At 36.2% G+C, this 15260-nt stretch overlaps 1 protein-coding gene across 1 annotated transcript in view; it reads right to left on the bottom strand.

Moving 5' to 3' along the window:
- The window catches only part of LOC135221274 (protein slit-like), a 345812-nt gene extending 330774 nt beyond the window's left edge, over nucleotides 1-15038 (bottom strand). Inside the window, exons 1-3 of the mRNA XM_064259087.1 lie at nucleotides 14872-15038; nucleotides 277-406; nucleotides 1-18 (exon numbers count right to left, since the gene is read on the bottom strand). The exon at nucleotides 1-18 is cut by the window's left edge and continues 105 nt beyond it. Coding sequence (XP_064115157.1) covers nucleotides 1-18; nucleotides 277-406; nucleotides 14872-15038 — 315 coding nt within the window. The remainder of the gene's footprint in view (nucleotides 19-276; nucleotides 407-14871) is intronic.
- Between the last annotated feature and the right edge of the window lie 222 nt (nucleotides 15039-15260).

Genomic DNA, 15260 nt, shown 5'->3' with positions numbered 1-15260 from the left:
TGATGAAGTTTTTATCCCCTGTTGGGGGGAGAGCATTACTCATGAGGATTGACCTGGACAGACTGCACAGATACTCTATATGAAAAATGGAAACTATGTAACTTCAAGAAGAAAACTAGTAAACTAATGTTCAAGGATATCATGAAACAGATATTGCGATAGAGCTAACACATAACCTATGCTCAAAATTAATATCTTTATATAATATAAGCAGGACATATCGTCTGAATATTTAGGTGAACAGTAACCTCTTCCTTCCCGATTTGAACCACCTACCAGTGAAATGCCAACAGAATGCCTAATCCACTCAGTCACAGAGGGCATAAAAGAGGGATTTTCAACTTTTTTCTCCGCCTGCACTCTTTCGGGTATATGTAATGCCAGTAATGTACCCCCTTCACTTTGTCTAACGTGGAAAACAAAACCAACTCAGAAAAGAAAAACATTCCATTCGTATAACTGCAGGTACTGTACAGAAGGGAAGTAAGCATATAACCTTCCTGACATAACCAATAATATTGTAAACATAAAGAATTCCCTTAAAAAATAAAGACAATTTTTTATTATTATTTACCTTTGGCAATGCAGTAAATTTTCAAGGTTATGGTACTGAGCTACAAAAACAAAATGCATTATTATTACATCAGCTGCAAAGGTAGTTAATGAAATGGCCGAAACTGTTTTCCATTAACTATCCTAGTTGGCCGAGGAGCAGTTTTTGCTAAAGCACATTGAAGGTCGGCATCTAACATTCATTCGAGTGCCATGTGGAGCGCGTACCCCAAGACAGACGCTTGGCGTACCCCAGGTTGAAAACCCTGGTACAAAAGGTAGAAAACCAGACTTATAAACTCCAATACTTAGAAATTATCCCTGCCGGTGTTTCACAGTTTACGAACATAAGCATACTTGCGAATAGATGCTGCCATTTATAACGTATACTTCACTTCAGTCCCACAGAGAAGGAGGACTGAAAGCGTTTGCCCACTGCTGGTGAGACTGGAAAGCGTTAAGTCCATAGTCAAGGGTGCTGTGACCTCGAAAGGATGTAGCTGTTTATAAATATCTCTTTCTCTTAGTCTCTCTAAAGCTGAGTAGGTAAAGCTTGGGCTCGTGTTTCACTGGAAGGTGATTCAAATCCCAAAGAAAAAGTTATCGTTGACATCTATCTTCATCAAATATGGCCTGTTAACAACGTATGCTTCACTTTAGCCCAATTCTGGATCACGAATAAATGTCTATCCTATGCTGGTGTGGCAGACCATGGAGTAAGTAGTTGCATTTCTGGTTCCCCTGTTCACTCTATAATCATATGGATTATACACATGCATGCATGTTTCATTAAAATCATCAAGTAGGTTACTGGTGATAAAATCATTATTACTGTTACTGGCATCATCATTATCATTGGTAATAATCATTATCATTGCAATAAAAATACGTATTAAATAATAATAATAATAATAATAATAATAATAATAATAATAAAACATGTTTTTACATCTTCAATGATACGGATACAAACTTTTCCCCTATTCCGAGAAAAACGACCGGGCAGAGATCTCGCACGCAACGACACAATGAGAAAAGGGAAACAGAGTCAGATTAATGACCAGAGCATAAATATAGCAAATAAAAAAAGTGGAAACGCCACAGATCAAAGGGACGGACGTTCTACAGAAAGACGCAAGAATTGTCTGCAAGAAAGGGGATTAGCTGTAATGGACCATCCGACTTTGACGTCAGCTGACGGAAAATGAAGACGTATTGCGACGGCAAAAACTGCAGACAGAAAGGAAATGGACACACAAACACGCGCGCACACACACACAAACATATATATATATATATATATATATATATATATATATATATATATATATATATATATATATTATATAAATGTAATCAACAGACAGACAAATGGGTCCGACGAACCTTAAATTGTTGATGAGATCCTTAAATTGAAAAAGGCATAATAACATGGAGAACTGGAAATAAAACGCAGAGAATCAAATGGAGGCATAATAAGGGTATACCAAAGATAAGACAAATTCTACAATATTTGATGAAATTGCACATCCAAATTCTTTAAATAACGAAAAGGGTAAATAAACAAGTTTCAAATTTATGCTATAAGAAACTTACACAGTAAAAATCAAATATAGTTTTTAATTCGTAAAGCAAAAATATATAAATACTTTGCTAGCTAGCACGAATTCCCTCTTGCATTTATGCATGTAACACATAATTACAACAATCTCTTTCCTTCTCTGTCAAGACCATGAGACTTTATTATTTATTTGATAACTTCACTTTGATAATTTTAGGTAGAAACTTATCTGTACTTAAAAGCATAAATTAAAGTAAACCATCTCTTCTCTCTCTCTCTCTCTCTCTCTCTCTCTCTCTCTCTCTCTCTCTCTCTCTCTCTCTCTCTCCGTGTATCAGAGTCCAGAAAATAAGACAATATCAAAATCGCTCTCTCTCTCTCTCTCTCTCTCTCTCTCCTGTATCAGAGTCCAGAAAATAAGACAATATCAAAATCTCTCTCTCTCTCTCTCTCTCTCTCTCTCTCTCTCTCTCTCTCTCTCTTACGGTCATGAAAGTATGCTGACTCTTACCAACTGTCATTCAACTTTGTTCATCCATCAGGTATGAATTATTATTTACCTTCAAAGTTATAAAACAAAAAACGGTTAATTACATCTTTCTCTATCTCTTAACTGTCCCTTAAAATGTTTACGTAGCAATTAAAAAAAAGAAAAAAAGGCGACTCCTCTGATTCAATGAGCCTTGCAAAATTCCACTGACGAGGAGAAATTCCCGCGATCCCATTTCAAGACGTGATCAGTGATAAGATCTTACAAACAAACAAAGACGAGTTTTGAATGCCATACTATCTACAGCGGTTTCAAACTACACAAGTGCTGTAAACACTTTCTCTTTCATCCGAGATTTTTCTCAGAATCCCGCAACCTGAAAAGAACGACTGAAATGCCCAGAAAACAACTCGAATAAAATGTGAAATGCAAAACAAGAATCCTGCACAAATAAACCTCTCTTGTACAAAATAGGAATCACATCGGTACTTGTATCTTTAACAATAATAAAAATAACACCTAGTAACAGGAAGTACGGCATAATACCAATGGCCACACAAATATATGAATCTGTATCATCAATAAATCTATCCTAATATTAAAAATGAGATTGGTGAAAACTCCAACCACGTCATGAAATGAAATGGTATACACTGCCACGTAATCAGTTTAAACATATCTTCAATACCACTAATAATCATAATAATAAGACTTATAAGTCAAGAGACGCAAATAACACACAAAAACGTATGATATGAAAATGCAAGAAAAAAATAAGAACATGTAAATAGTACGCCTAGGCATTCCTCAACCCCAGGTCAGAAATCCATGACGATCGTGGCGGCTATGTTATCAGTGTCTTATACATCACGGGGCATGATAAGCCCAGTTGCTTTATCTCCCCATGCCATCGAGATAACATGCTTTCACCTCTGTGATTACGGCGAAAGGGAAGGAACAAATGACTGCTATACTTTTCTTTGGCTACTGGGCTCTAAAATGTCAAAGTTTATATATATATATATATATATATATATATATATATATATATATATATATATATATATATATATATTTCTCTCTCTCTCTCTCTCTCTCTCTCTCTCACACACACACAAGTTCTGTTTGGTCAAATCTTGCTTCTCTGGTCAGTAGCATTTTGACTGGTTTTCAATATAAACACGAAAAGTTAAATGGAAAGCTATTCTCTCCAAAGTTGATGTTGTCACCATTACGTAAACATTTTGACCATGAAACCAACCCGTATTTCTTACAAGGTATCTATACTTGGTTTAGTAAGTGTGTATATGTATGTATGTATATATATATATATATATATATATATATATATATATATATATATATATATATATATATATATATATACTATATATATATACACGCACATAACTTACTAAAACAAGTATAGATACCTAGTAAGAAATACGAGTTGGTTTCATGGTCAAATGTTTACGTAATGGTGACAACATCAACTTTGGAGAGAATAACTTTCAATTTAACTTTTCGTGTTTACCATGAAACCAGTCAAAATGCTACTGATCAGAGAAGCAAGATTTGACCAAACTGAACTTGCGAGAGAGAGAGAGAGAGAGAGAGAGAGAGATGATCCACAAGCAAATTCATCACGATGCAGCTTAGAAACAACGATCACCTAATTAACTTCAATAGTAAAAATGTCGATCATTTAACGTGGGACACTTTCGACTTCAAAGAGCTCAAATTTATATTCTAAAGTTTCCTAATGAACTGATTGCAGTTTCAAATTGAAATCTAGTTCAAATTCCTTGATATACTTAATAAACACACAATATACCTAAGGATATTTACAGCATTTCTTAAAGCTTCCTAACATTAAACTGCAATATCTCCAATACCGCTATAAATGAAAGTCTAAAAATTCATTTCAACTAACAGGAATGATTCCAAGAATAGTACATTAAAAAAAACTTCAAACACAAACAACAAATAAAAAATTATTGCAAGAAAAAGTATTAACAATAAAATCCTACCAATCAAGCATCAAGAATGTTATTGAGCAATATAACAAATAAGAAGGGGAATGCATATGCATATCACACACAAAACGAAAACGAGTTAAGTAAGGAATTGTTTTGTTGAATACATTACATACAAAAACACAAAATATACAATAGGCAATTAATAAAAGTACTAACTGAAAATTACCAAAAGGACCCAAGGCCCAGGCAAAGCGCAAACACGCAAACACGCAAATCCACACACACACACATACTGCAACCACTCATGAAAAAGACAGTAAAGGACACCATCTACGAAGTAATAGCCGCTAAAAAATGTTATATGATATGGGTGATCTGCCTAAAACGAAGTAAAGTACGAGATCACATGAATAGGGGCTTTACAGCAGTAGAGATTAAGGCAAATATTTCTCTGCTCTAACGATAAAGGCACACCTGTCGAGAGCTTAGTGTATTCTCTCTCCTCTCAGGTGACATTCTTTTTCTATAAGATCTCTCTCTCTCTCTCTCTCTCTCTCTCTCTCTCTCTCTCTCTCTCTCTCTCTCTCTCCTCTCTCTCTCTCAGGCAATCACCGTTAAAGACAACAATTCATACTGCTAATTCCTTTCCCACATGAATACTATCATTACCATTTACTCGTATACATATCACTACCATTCTCTATACAACATACCATTAATTACTCATTTACTTTAGACCAGAAATCCAGAAACGTATTTGTTTATCACCAATGAATTTTTACACTATTGGCATAGTGAAGCTTCATAAAACCTATATACTGACATCTTGTTATTTTCCCTTCCATGTGCTGGGTCCGGTCGAAATCTATGCACCAATTAAATCATTACCTTAGGCTTAGGGCACGTAGAGATTGTTAGTTCTATACTAGGCCCGTCTTCACACACATCTAAACAGACTGATCAGGTTAATATGCCATAGGCTTCCGGCCTAGATCTGTTACTGCCTTTGTCACCTAATTCAGGTAACCGTACTGCAAACCGGTTCAATTCTTTTCGTGAGATGAAAAAAAAAATTAGTCCATTCAAGGTTATTAAATGTCTTATTTATGTTCCTCTTTATATCAAGAAATTGCTTCCTCAACAATATATTTTACTAACTCATCTAATTTCTGCCTAATCTTTAGCCTCCATTTTTTCCACCAACCTCTATCTGCTTCATCGTTATTCTTCAGTACTTTAATCTTCTTTTTCTTTTCGAAGAAAACTCCGGGAGGAACTTTTTGCCGCTAAAGATAGCACCAAATTCTCCGAATAATCGCCCGACAGGTCGGGAGAGAGTAGCAAAATTTGGCGAGAGATAAGAAGAGGGGTGGGGGATATACCCACCACATGCTCAAGCTACTGGTGTTGGCGCTCTTTTCCTGTACGATAATGTTCAACGCCACACAAGGTCGAAGGAATAAAAAAAAATGCGAGGAAAAAGAAAGAAATTGGATTATCACCTGTTTAAAATGCATCTGTAGCTACTAAAAGACTCCAAAATTGGTCCGATTTTCAGCTCTCACACCTTGTTAGATAGCTAAGATCATTATGCAAATCCAAGAAAAAAATCAGGGGCCAGAAAAAAGTTGTTGCACAATTTCCAAGGAGTGATCGAATCAATGATCATTTCCTTTTTCTTACTGGTACGTATAGGCACACACACATACATCATATAAATGGAGTGAGAGAATAAAATCATAAACGCACCGAAAGTGTTAATGTAAACTGATATACAGAAAAATTCTTTAAAGACTCATAAGATCTCCCCTGAAGGAAATGAACTTCGGTTGCGCACCCACACGGCACACATAAAACAGTCATTCAGTTCGAGGTGGAATTTCTGGTAACAAAATATCCCCGAACGTCAGGATAACTTGTGTATATTATGTAAAATAGTACAACATTTTCCGGAGTTCTTCCCTTGCTTCATTTTCGCTTCAGTTCTTCCAAACTTTTTCTCTTTAAAGACTTGGATCTGTAAATTCATCACAGTTAGACCGCATTAATTTCTAAGTGTTCAATATCTTTTACAATTAGGCCTGTTGCAAACCGGGTCAGTACGTGGCCTTGTTCTATTAACTTCAATATAAGAAGCAAACGAAAAAATTTAATTCCCTCTGTGACACCCCATTCCCCATAATTTCACCTCTCAAATCAGCTCATCCCCATCTCCAAGAACCAACACCCCCCCTTGGCTCTTAAACGCCCCATTACCTAACCTTCCCCACTGGCCATTACTTACTCAGGTCCCCCTTTTAAATGGTACGTAACGTGTATGCATATAAAAAACAAGAAGAAAAAATGAGGCCATACTTCTGACTGAAATTAAAACATTCGTAGGATATTCATCCAAGACTGCTTCTCTTAAATCTGTCTGTGGTCCCATTTTTGGTAGATAAAAACTGGTAAAAACGAGATAAAAAGTTAAAATGTTTTGATGTCCTCTAAAAGATGGAGTCAAGTGCTGAGTGCAATAATTGAGGAGCACTTCCACCACATGACAAGTGAGGTGGCCGAAAGCCTCCGACGCAGCCTTTTGATAATTCTCTACAAGGACGCGAAGTAAACAGATATATAAACAAATACAAACGGAATGCTCGGATAAAAAAAAAAAAAAAAAAAAAAAAAAACACCGAGAAAAATCTGTGTCAGCCCTGCTAGAAGGGTTTACATATTACAGTGAATAAGATAAAATTACATTTACAATAACAAAGTTTAACTTGAAATTCTGCAAAACGACACATTTACTTAAACGATGCAGAACAAAGAGAAAATGTGACCTTATAAAAGCAATGAAACAAAATTCCGATGAAAAAATCATCAGTGTGTGTGTGTGTGTGTGTGTGTCTGAGAGAGAGAGAGAGAGAGAGTGAGAGAAATAGGGGGGGGGGGGGGGGGGGGGGGGGTTGCCATACAGAAATGGACCATCTCTCAACGCTCCTTCATCCTCGCGAGGTACAGCAAAGTCATACTACTGACAACTCGTACCAATGGTGGTATCGAAAGTGACGATACGACTCACAACACACACAAGAACCCACCAGATGGATGTGTTATTGCTCGTTCTCCGACATCAACACTTGTAAGCATAAAAAAGAACGGGGTGATGTATATTTCAATATCGGGACCTATGGCACTTTGACACACACCCCTACCAGACATCTGCTGTCCGAATACAAAAATAACTTTGAATGTTTCTCTTTTCTATCTGACGTATTTGTAGCGGAAGAATTTATGGAGAGCAGGAAAAATGAGGTATTTATTAGATGTTCCTGGCTGATATATCAAGGCAGTTTTTTTTCTGTACACTCTTTATGAATTAATACTAATTACTTACTACTATTTTCGGGTAAGAATCCTATTTCTAAGCAAGTAAGGAGACAAAATGCATGATTTTGGATCTAGTAAACATTTCATTTGACAATAAAATATGAATGATTATATTGTTTAGGTCGGTGGTGCTATTACACAGTTGATTAGTAAACCTTGAAATTCCATACTAAATCTCTGTTCAAAAATTTGTATTCAGATTCTATTGGTCACGTCTTTATCCGATGTATAAGGACCTTCTCTTCTCGATTCTTCACAAGTTGCATACGCTTGTCACTACGATATCTGAGACCCAAAGGAAGAATCATATGAAGAAATTTGGATGCCCAGCTCTAGTAAATACAGCTGAATTCGACATATCTATAAATATATATATATATATATATATATATATATATATATATATATATATATATATATATATATATACATACATATATATATATGAGTGGGGAATAGTCTTATGCCTTTCTTCGTGGGCAGGTGGATGTCATGACGCGGATTCGAATCTCGGCGGGGTGGCAGAATTTCTTCATATGATTCTTCATTTGAATTTTGTGCTTAATGGTGATAAGCGTCTTAAAACGTGGAAAAAAATCTAAAAGTTAAAAGGTCATTGTGGCTATTACAGATATATATATATATATATATATATATATATATATATATATATATATATATATATATATATATATATATATATATATAGTGTGGTTGAAATAACCAGAACCACATTCGTTTCCGGTAAAAATAGCATATTATGTGTATATATATATTATCTATATTATCTCATATATATCATATATAATATATATATAAATATACCATTGAAATAACCAAGAAGCCACATTCATTTAGTTAAAAATATACCCCCATAATATATATATATATAATATATATATATATATATATATATATATATATATATATAATACATATATATAATAACAAAAGGCAAGCCCATAAAACACCAAAATATAGAAAGTACTATATTTCAGAGACAGTAGTTTCTTTTCTATATTTTGGTGTTTTTATGGGCTCCTTTTATCAGATGGAATTCTGTTGTAACAGAACACACACACACACACACACACACACACACACACATATATATATATATAGTATATATATATATATATATATATATATATATATATGTATGTATATATAAATATATATATAATGAGTAGTTTTCTAGTTTTTCTCTGCGTAATTCCTGCATGACAACCATGATCCATGGGTAAATAATGAACTCCACGTTTAGACTCACCGTCGCGTCGTCCACCCCGGGGGCCCAACCTTCGATACACTTGGTAAGTTCCTTAGCATCAGGACTTGTAATCCCATCCCATTCCTGTATAGACGTCACTTTCGAAGGTACGGCAAACTGTTGTATATACGGTGTACAAACTAATTATATAAAGCCTTATTTCCGACCTAGTAGGTTTCACTGTGCTCATAATCAAGGAATCTAAATTAAGCCTCCCGGAACACCTATAGATTGATCATACGTTAATTATTACAATGATATGTCATAAGGATAAAAGTCTCTCTCTCTCTCTCTCTCTCTCTCTCTCTCTCTCTCTCTCTCTCTCTCTCTCTCTCTCTCTCACCTTTGAAAGGTTTTGCTTTAGGCAGCAGCTTTAATAATCTCTGACGCTTAACGCTTCAAATATCCTATTCATTCTGTAACACAATAAGATTCATTTCCAAAGATAACACGTCTGCCAACATAAACATCACATTATACTCAAATTCAATTCGAGTAATGAAGCCAGGTAGAGAGAGAGAGAGAGAGAGAGGGGGGGCATATCACAGTGTTACATAAGGAATAATTTACAAAGGGCTTGTGTGTGTGTGCGTGTGTGTGTGTGAGAGAGAGAGAGAGAGAGAGAGAGAGAGAGAGAGAGAGAGAACGCATATGACAGAGTGTTACATAAGGAATAATTTACAAAGGGCTTGTGTGTGTGTGAGTATGTGTGTGTGTGTGACAGAGAGACAGAGGGAGAGAGAGAGCGGAAAGTGTTAGGAAGGCTAACAGACAGAAAGAAGATGAATGGCTAGAAATGTCTTATAAAATGAGAGAGAGAGAGAGAGAGAGAGAGAGAGAGAGAGAGAGAGAGAGAGAGATAATACCACTTATATGAAAGGAAGAGAGAGATAACCCATCCATATCATGACCAAAAAATTCCATTTTTCTTTAGTCACTAAACAAGCTGACATTTCCAGGACGACATCAAAATGCGATTCTTGGACGTTTGACATTTAAATGGTCTCGTTCCAGAGCAAGGACTCTTCATCACAGCTACTGAGTCTCAAAGGTCCTTAAGTACAGTAGCAAGATGAAGATATGAAAGTTATAAGAGGAAAAAGTTACTTCCCTCGCTTTTGAGAATTATTTCAATTCAGTCCACTTTTGCTCTTTGTTTCTTCGACTTTGAGGGTGTTCCATGCAATGTTGCAATTTTTCTAAACTTTCTCTTGCTGAAAATCGCCTCCCCCCCATCTCTCTCCCTAGGACAAAACCTTCAAAATTTGTCATTCCATAAGCCTTCTCTCTCTCTCTCTCTCTCTCTCTCTCTCTCTCTCTCTCTCTCTCTCTCTCTCTGGGAAAACCTTCAAAACTTGACATTCCATAACCCAGTTTGCAATAACAGTACAGTATGGCAACACATATATTACCGTAATTTATTTTTTAAATATCAGCGGAGGAGGGATGAGATTTAAAGTTAAATGAATGAACTGTATTACGTTCACCCCTACAGCAAGGAAGCTCAAAAAACCTGAAATCAGATGCTTAATTTATTTCTCGAATGGCAGTTCACGGAAATCCATCCTGGCCTCTTTAAATTTATTTACAAAAGCCGTGTCATAACGCACGCACGCGCACACACACGACATTATATATATATATATATATATATATATATATATATATATATATATATATATATATATATATATATATATGTGTGTGTGTGTGTGTGTGTGTGTGTGTGTGTGTGTGTGTGTTTGCGCGCGCCTGCGTGCGGGTGCGTGTGTATTTAGTTTGGCTGATAAATATGAAATGAACTTTAATAGTTGCTTGCGAAAGCATAAGTATTCTTAAATTTTGGTTTATAAAGTAACCCGGAAGTCACCAGTCTGGTAGAAGTAACAAGGCTAAATTTCAATACAGAGTATTCTAGACGTTGAACCAAGCTACCTGCTCCTCATGCCGGTATATACTAATGTCCCTCAAATGACAACTGTTATACTTACTCGACCTTAAACAGAGAACCTTAATTTTTGTTCTTGGTATTTATACTCTATAAAAGGTTTTACTTTTTCCTTTCCTTGCTTTAACTTTGGTACGCCCTTCTGACTGCGTACCTGATTAATTATTTTATATTCAGGTTAAACAACTGAAATCTAATCTTACATAAAATTTGGAGTAAGTTACTAAAGCATAATACTTACACCTGGCCACTGAAAGATGGAATAATGAACATTCAATTCTGAACATCATGATTACCATAATATTCGAAGTTCTATTCTACAGGTCTTTACCAATCATATAAAAATGAATTATTCCATCGAAACTGACATTGCATTGGGGGTTACTGGTTCCTTACACCTAGACGCAGATTACTCATGCTCATTTTCAATGTCAGTGAAAAACAGCTAATAACCAATGTCACTGAAAACAACTAATAAGATATATATATATATATATATATATATATATATATATATATATATATATATATATATATATATATATATATATATAGCAATAATAAGAGTCTTGAAATGGAGAAAAAAATCCATGGTTGTGCATAGGTACATATATTTAGAAATAAATCTCTAGAGAGAGCTTTCGGGAATCTGCTCCATTCACCTTTTCAAAATGGAAAGCGAACAGATTCCCGAAAACTCTCTATAGTAAATTATTCTTAAAGATATATCTAATTATGTACCTATACATAACTGTGGATTTGTTTCTCCAATACTAACAGTTACAACTAAAATTAAAAATACTAACATTGGTACACAATTCCTGAAAATTATCTCCCTACATTGAGATCTAAAAATAAATGCATCTATAAAATTCTGCATACCACATATTTTATGAGCATTAGGAATATCTCACAGAGTAGTCTGGCATCTTCGCAGTAGTTCGTTTTTTGCTGTTTTTGATAAACTATATAAAATGTTTGGAACAGTAGATTTAAAAAGCAGCATTTTTGTAATAAACTAACTCTAAAATTTTCCGATAACTTAACTTCAACCTTACGAATAGTTTGCCTGGAACTCATAAGTATTTGATAGTGGAAGTTTAACGCTTTCGTATATTAGTTCAAGGTCACTCATGCTTGGGTCAATTGGTAGGGTCAGTTAGGGTTCCTACCTGCTCAGTATTATAAATATCTGAAGACAAAAATCGAAATAATAATAATAATAATAATAATAATAATAATAATAATAATAATAATAATAATAATAATAATAATAATAATAATAATAATAATAATAATAATAACAGTAGGAGAAGGAAAACCAACCTAAGCATGGCATGGATAGACTATAAGAAAGCCTTCGACATGATACCACACACATGGCTAATAGAATGCCTGAAAATATATGGGGCAGAGGAAAATACCATCAGCTTCCTCAAAAATACAATGCGCAACTGGAATACAATACTTACAAGCTCTGGAATAAGACTAGCAGAGGTTAATATCAGGAGAGGGATCTTCCAGGGCGACTCACTGTCCCCACTACTCTTCGTAATAGCCATGATTCCCATGACAAAAGTACTACAGAAGATGGATGCCGGGTACCAACTCAAGAAAAGAGGCAACAGAATCAACCATCTGATGTTCATGGACGACATCAAGCTGTATGGTAAGAGCATCAAGGAAATAGATACCCTAATCCAGACTGTAAGAATTGTATCTGGGGACATCAGGATGGAGTTTGGAATAGAAAAATGCGCCTTAGTCAACATACAAAAAGGCAAAGTAACGAGAACTGAAGGGATAAAGCTACCAGATGGGAGCAACATCAAACACATAGATGAGACAGGATACAAATACCTGGGAATAATGGAAGGAGGAGATATAAAACACCAAGAGATGAAGGACACGATCAGGAAAGAATATATGCAGAGACTCAAGGCGATACTCAAGTCAAAACTCAACGCCGGAAATATGATAAAAGCCATAAACACATGGGCAGTGCCAGTAATCAGATACAGCGCAGGAATAGTCGAATGGACGAAGGCAGAACTCCGCAGCATAGATCAGAAAACCAGGAAACATATGACAATATAAAAGCACTACACCCAAGAGCAAATACGGACAGACTATACATAACACGAAAGGAAGGAGGGAGAGGACTACTAAGTATAGAGGACTGCGTCAACATCGAGAAGCAGAGCACTGGGGCAATATCTGAAAACCAGTGAAGACGAGTGGCTAAAGAGTGCATCGGAGGAAGGACTAATAAAAGTAGACGAAGACCCACAAAAATACAGAGACAGGAGAATGACAAGCAGAACAGAGGACTGGCACAACAAACCAATGCACGGACAATACATGAGACAGACTAAAGAACTAGCCAGCGATGACACATGGCAATGGCTACAGAGGGGAGAGCTAAAGAAGGAAACTGAAGGAATGATAACAGCAGCCAAGATCAGTCCCTAAGAACCAGATATGTTCAAAGAACGATAGACGGAAATAACATCTCTCACATATGTAGGAAGTGCAATACGAAAAATGAAACCATAAACCACATAGCAAGCGAATGCCCGGCACTTGCACAGAACCAATACAAAAAGAGGCATGATTCAGTGGCAAAAGCCCTCCACTGGAGCCTGTGCAAGAAACATCAGCTACCTTGCAGTAATAAGTGGTACGAGCACCAACCTGAAGGAGTGATAGAAAACGATCAGGCAAAGATCCTCTGGAACTATGGTATCAGAACAGATAGGGTGATACGTGCAAATAGACCAGACGTGACGTTGATTGACAAAGTCAAGAAGAAAGTATCACTCATTGATGTCGCAATACCATGGGACACCAGAGTTGAAGAGAAAGAGAGGGAAAAAATGAATAAGTATCAAGATCTGAAAATAGAAATAAGAAGGATATGGGATATGCCAGTGGAAATTGTACCCATAATCATAGGAGCACTAGGCACGATCCCAAGATCCCTCAAAAGGAATCTAGAAAAACTAGAGGCTGAAGTAGCTCCAGGACTCATGCAGAAGAGTGTGATCCTAGAAACGGCGCACATAGCAAGAAAAGTGATGGACTCCTAAGGAGGCAGGATGCAACCCGGAACCCCACACTACAAATACCACCCAGTCGAATTGGAGGACTGTGATAGAGCAAAAAAAAAATAAATAAATAAATAAAAAAATAACAATAATAATAATAATATATTCGAAGGAGACCCTCTTTCAAGCAAGTCTTATTGAAAACTATTGCTGCATCAGCTGCATTTAATTTGTAAATAGTCTTCTCTATTTTTCTAATAATTGCTTTCTCTCTGCTATTACAACTGGCGAGTATTGCGGCGATATGATTCACCAGGAGAAGTTGATTTCAGGGATATTGCTTACAAATCAAAATATAGGTCGATTTAGGGGTTACTATTCTTCTAGTGGCCAACGTTTCTCTCGGTATCATCCGAGCATGATAACGACAGTGGGTCGGAGCAGACTATAGATGCTGTCAGGATCTACTCAATATATAATGGTAAGTCAGCAGGGGGTCAACAGCTCGCTGAGTTTTTACAAGTTAAATGCAGCTGATGCAGCAATATCTTTCAATAATAATGATAATATCATTATTATTAGTATTATTTCTGCAAGTCATCACAACTAAATAAGAAACGACCGCGACCACCCTCCATAAATTCCGTGAGACCTAATGGACAGGAAATCTGGTCCGGGAGGCGCATCCACATCCATCCTCAACAGAGCCTCCTGCAGCACCGCCAGAGAACCAATTTCATCCCAGGTCGCCCTACGAAGTGCCCAATATTCATCAACACTTCCTGGTCCATCCATCTCCGCCGTCACTTCATTACCCATCCCTCGACAACCCAATTATGCATCCGCCTGCAGGATTGATTCCGTCGGTCACTGATGGTCCTGGCCTCGAGTTCCTCTCCCAAAATCCCATTTATGATATATGAAATGGATTTCATTTTTCCGAGGGCTCGCCGCCCGTCAAGGGGTTTTGCATATTACTGATGATCTTCCTTTGAAAACTGACGAATACTAATTTAATATGTATTCAACTTAACTAATTAA

The sequence above is a fragment of the Macrobrachium nipponense genome, chromosome 2 (genome assembly GCF_015104395.2).
Source record: "Macrobrachium nipponense isolate FS-2020 chromosome 2, ASM1510439v2, whole genome shotgun sequence".
NCBI lineage: Eukaryota > Metazoa > Arthropoda > Malacostraca > Decapoda > Palaemonidae > Macrobrachium > Macrobrachium nipponense.
The sequence above is the reverse complement of the archived record's forward strand: the minus strand, read 5'-3'. Positions and strand labels throughout refer to the sequence as shown.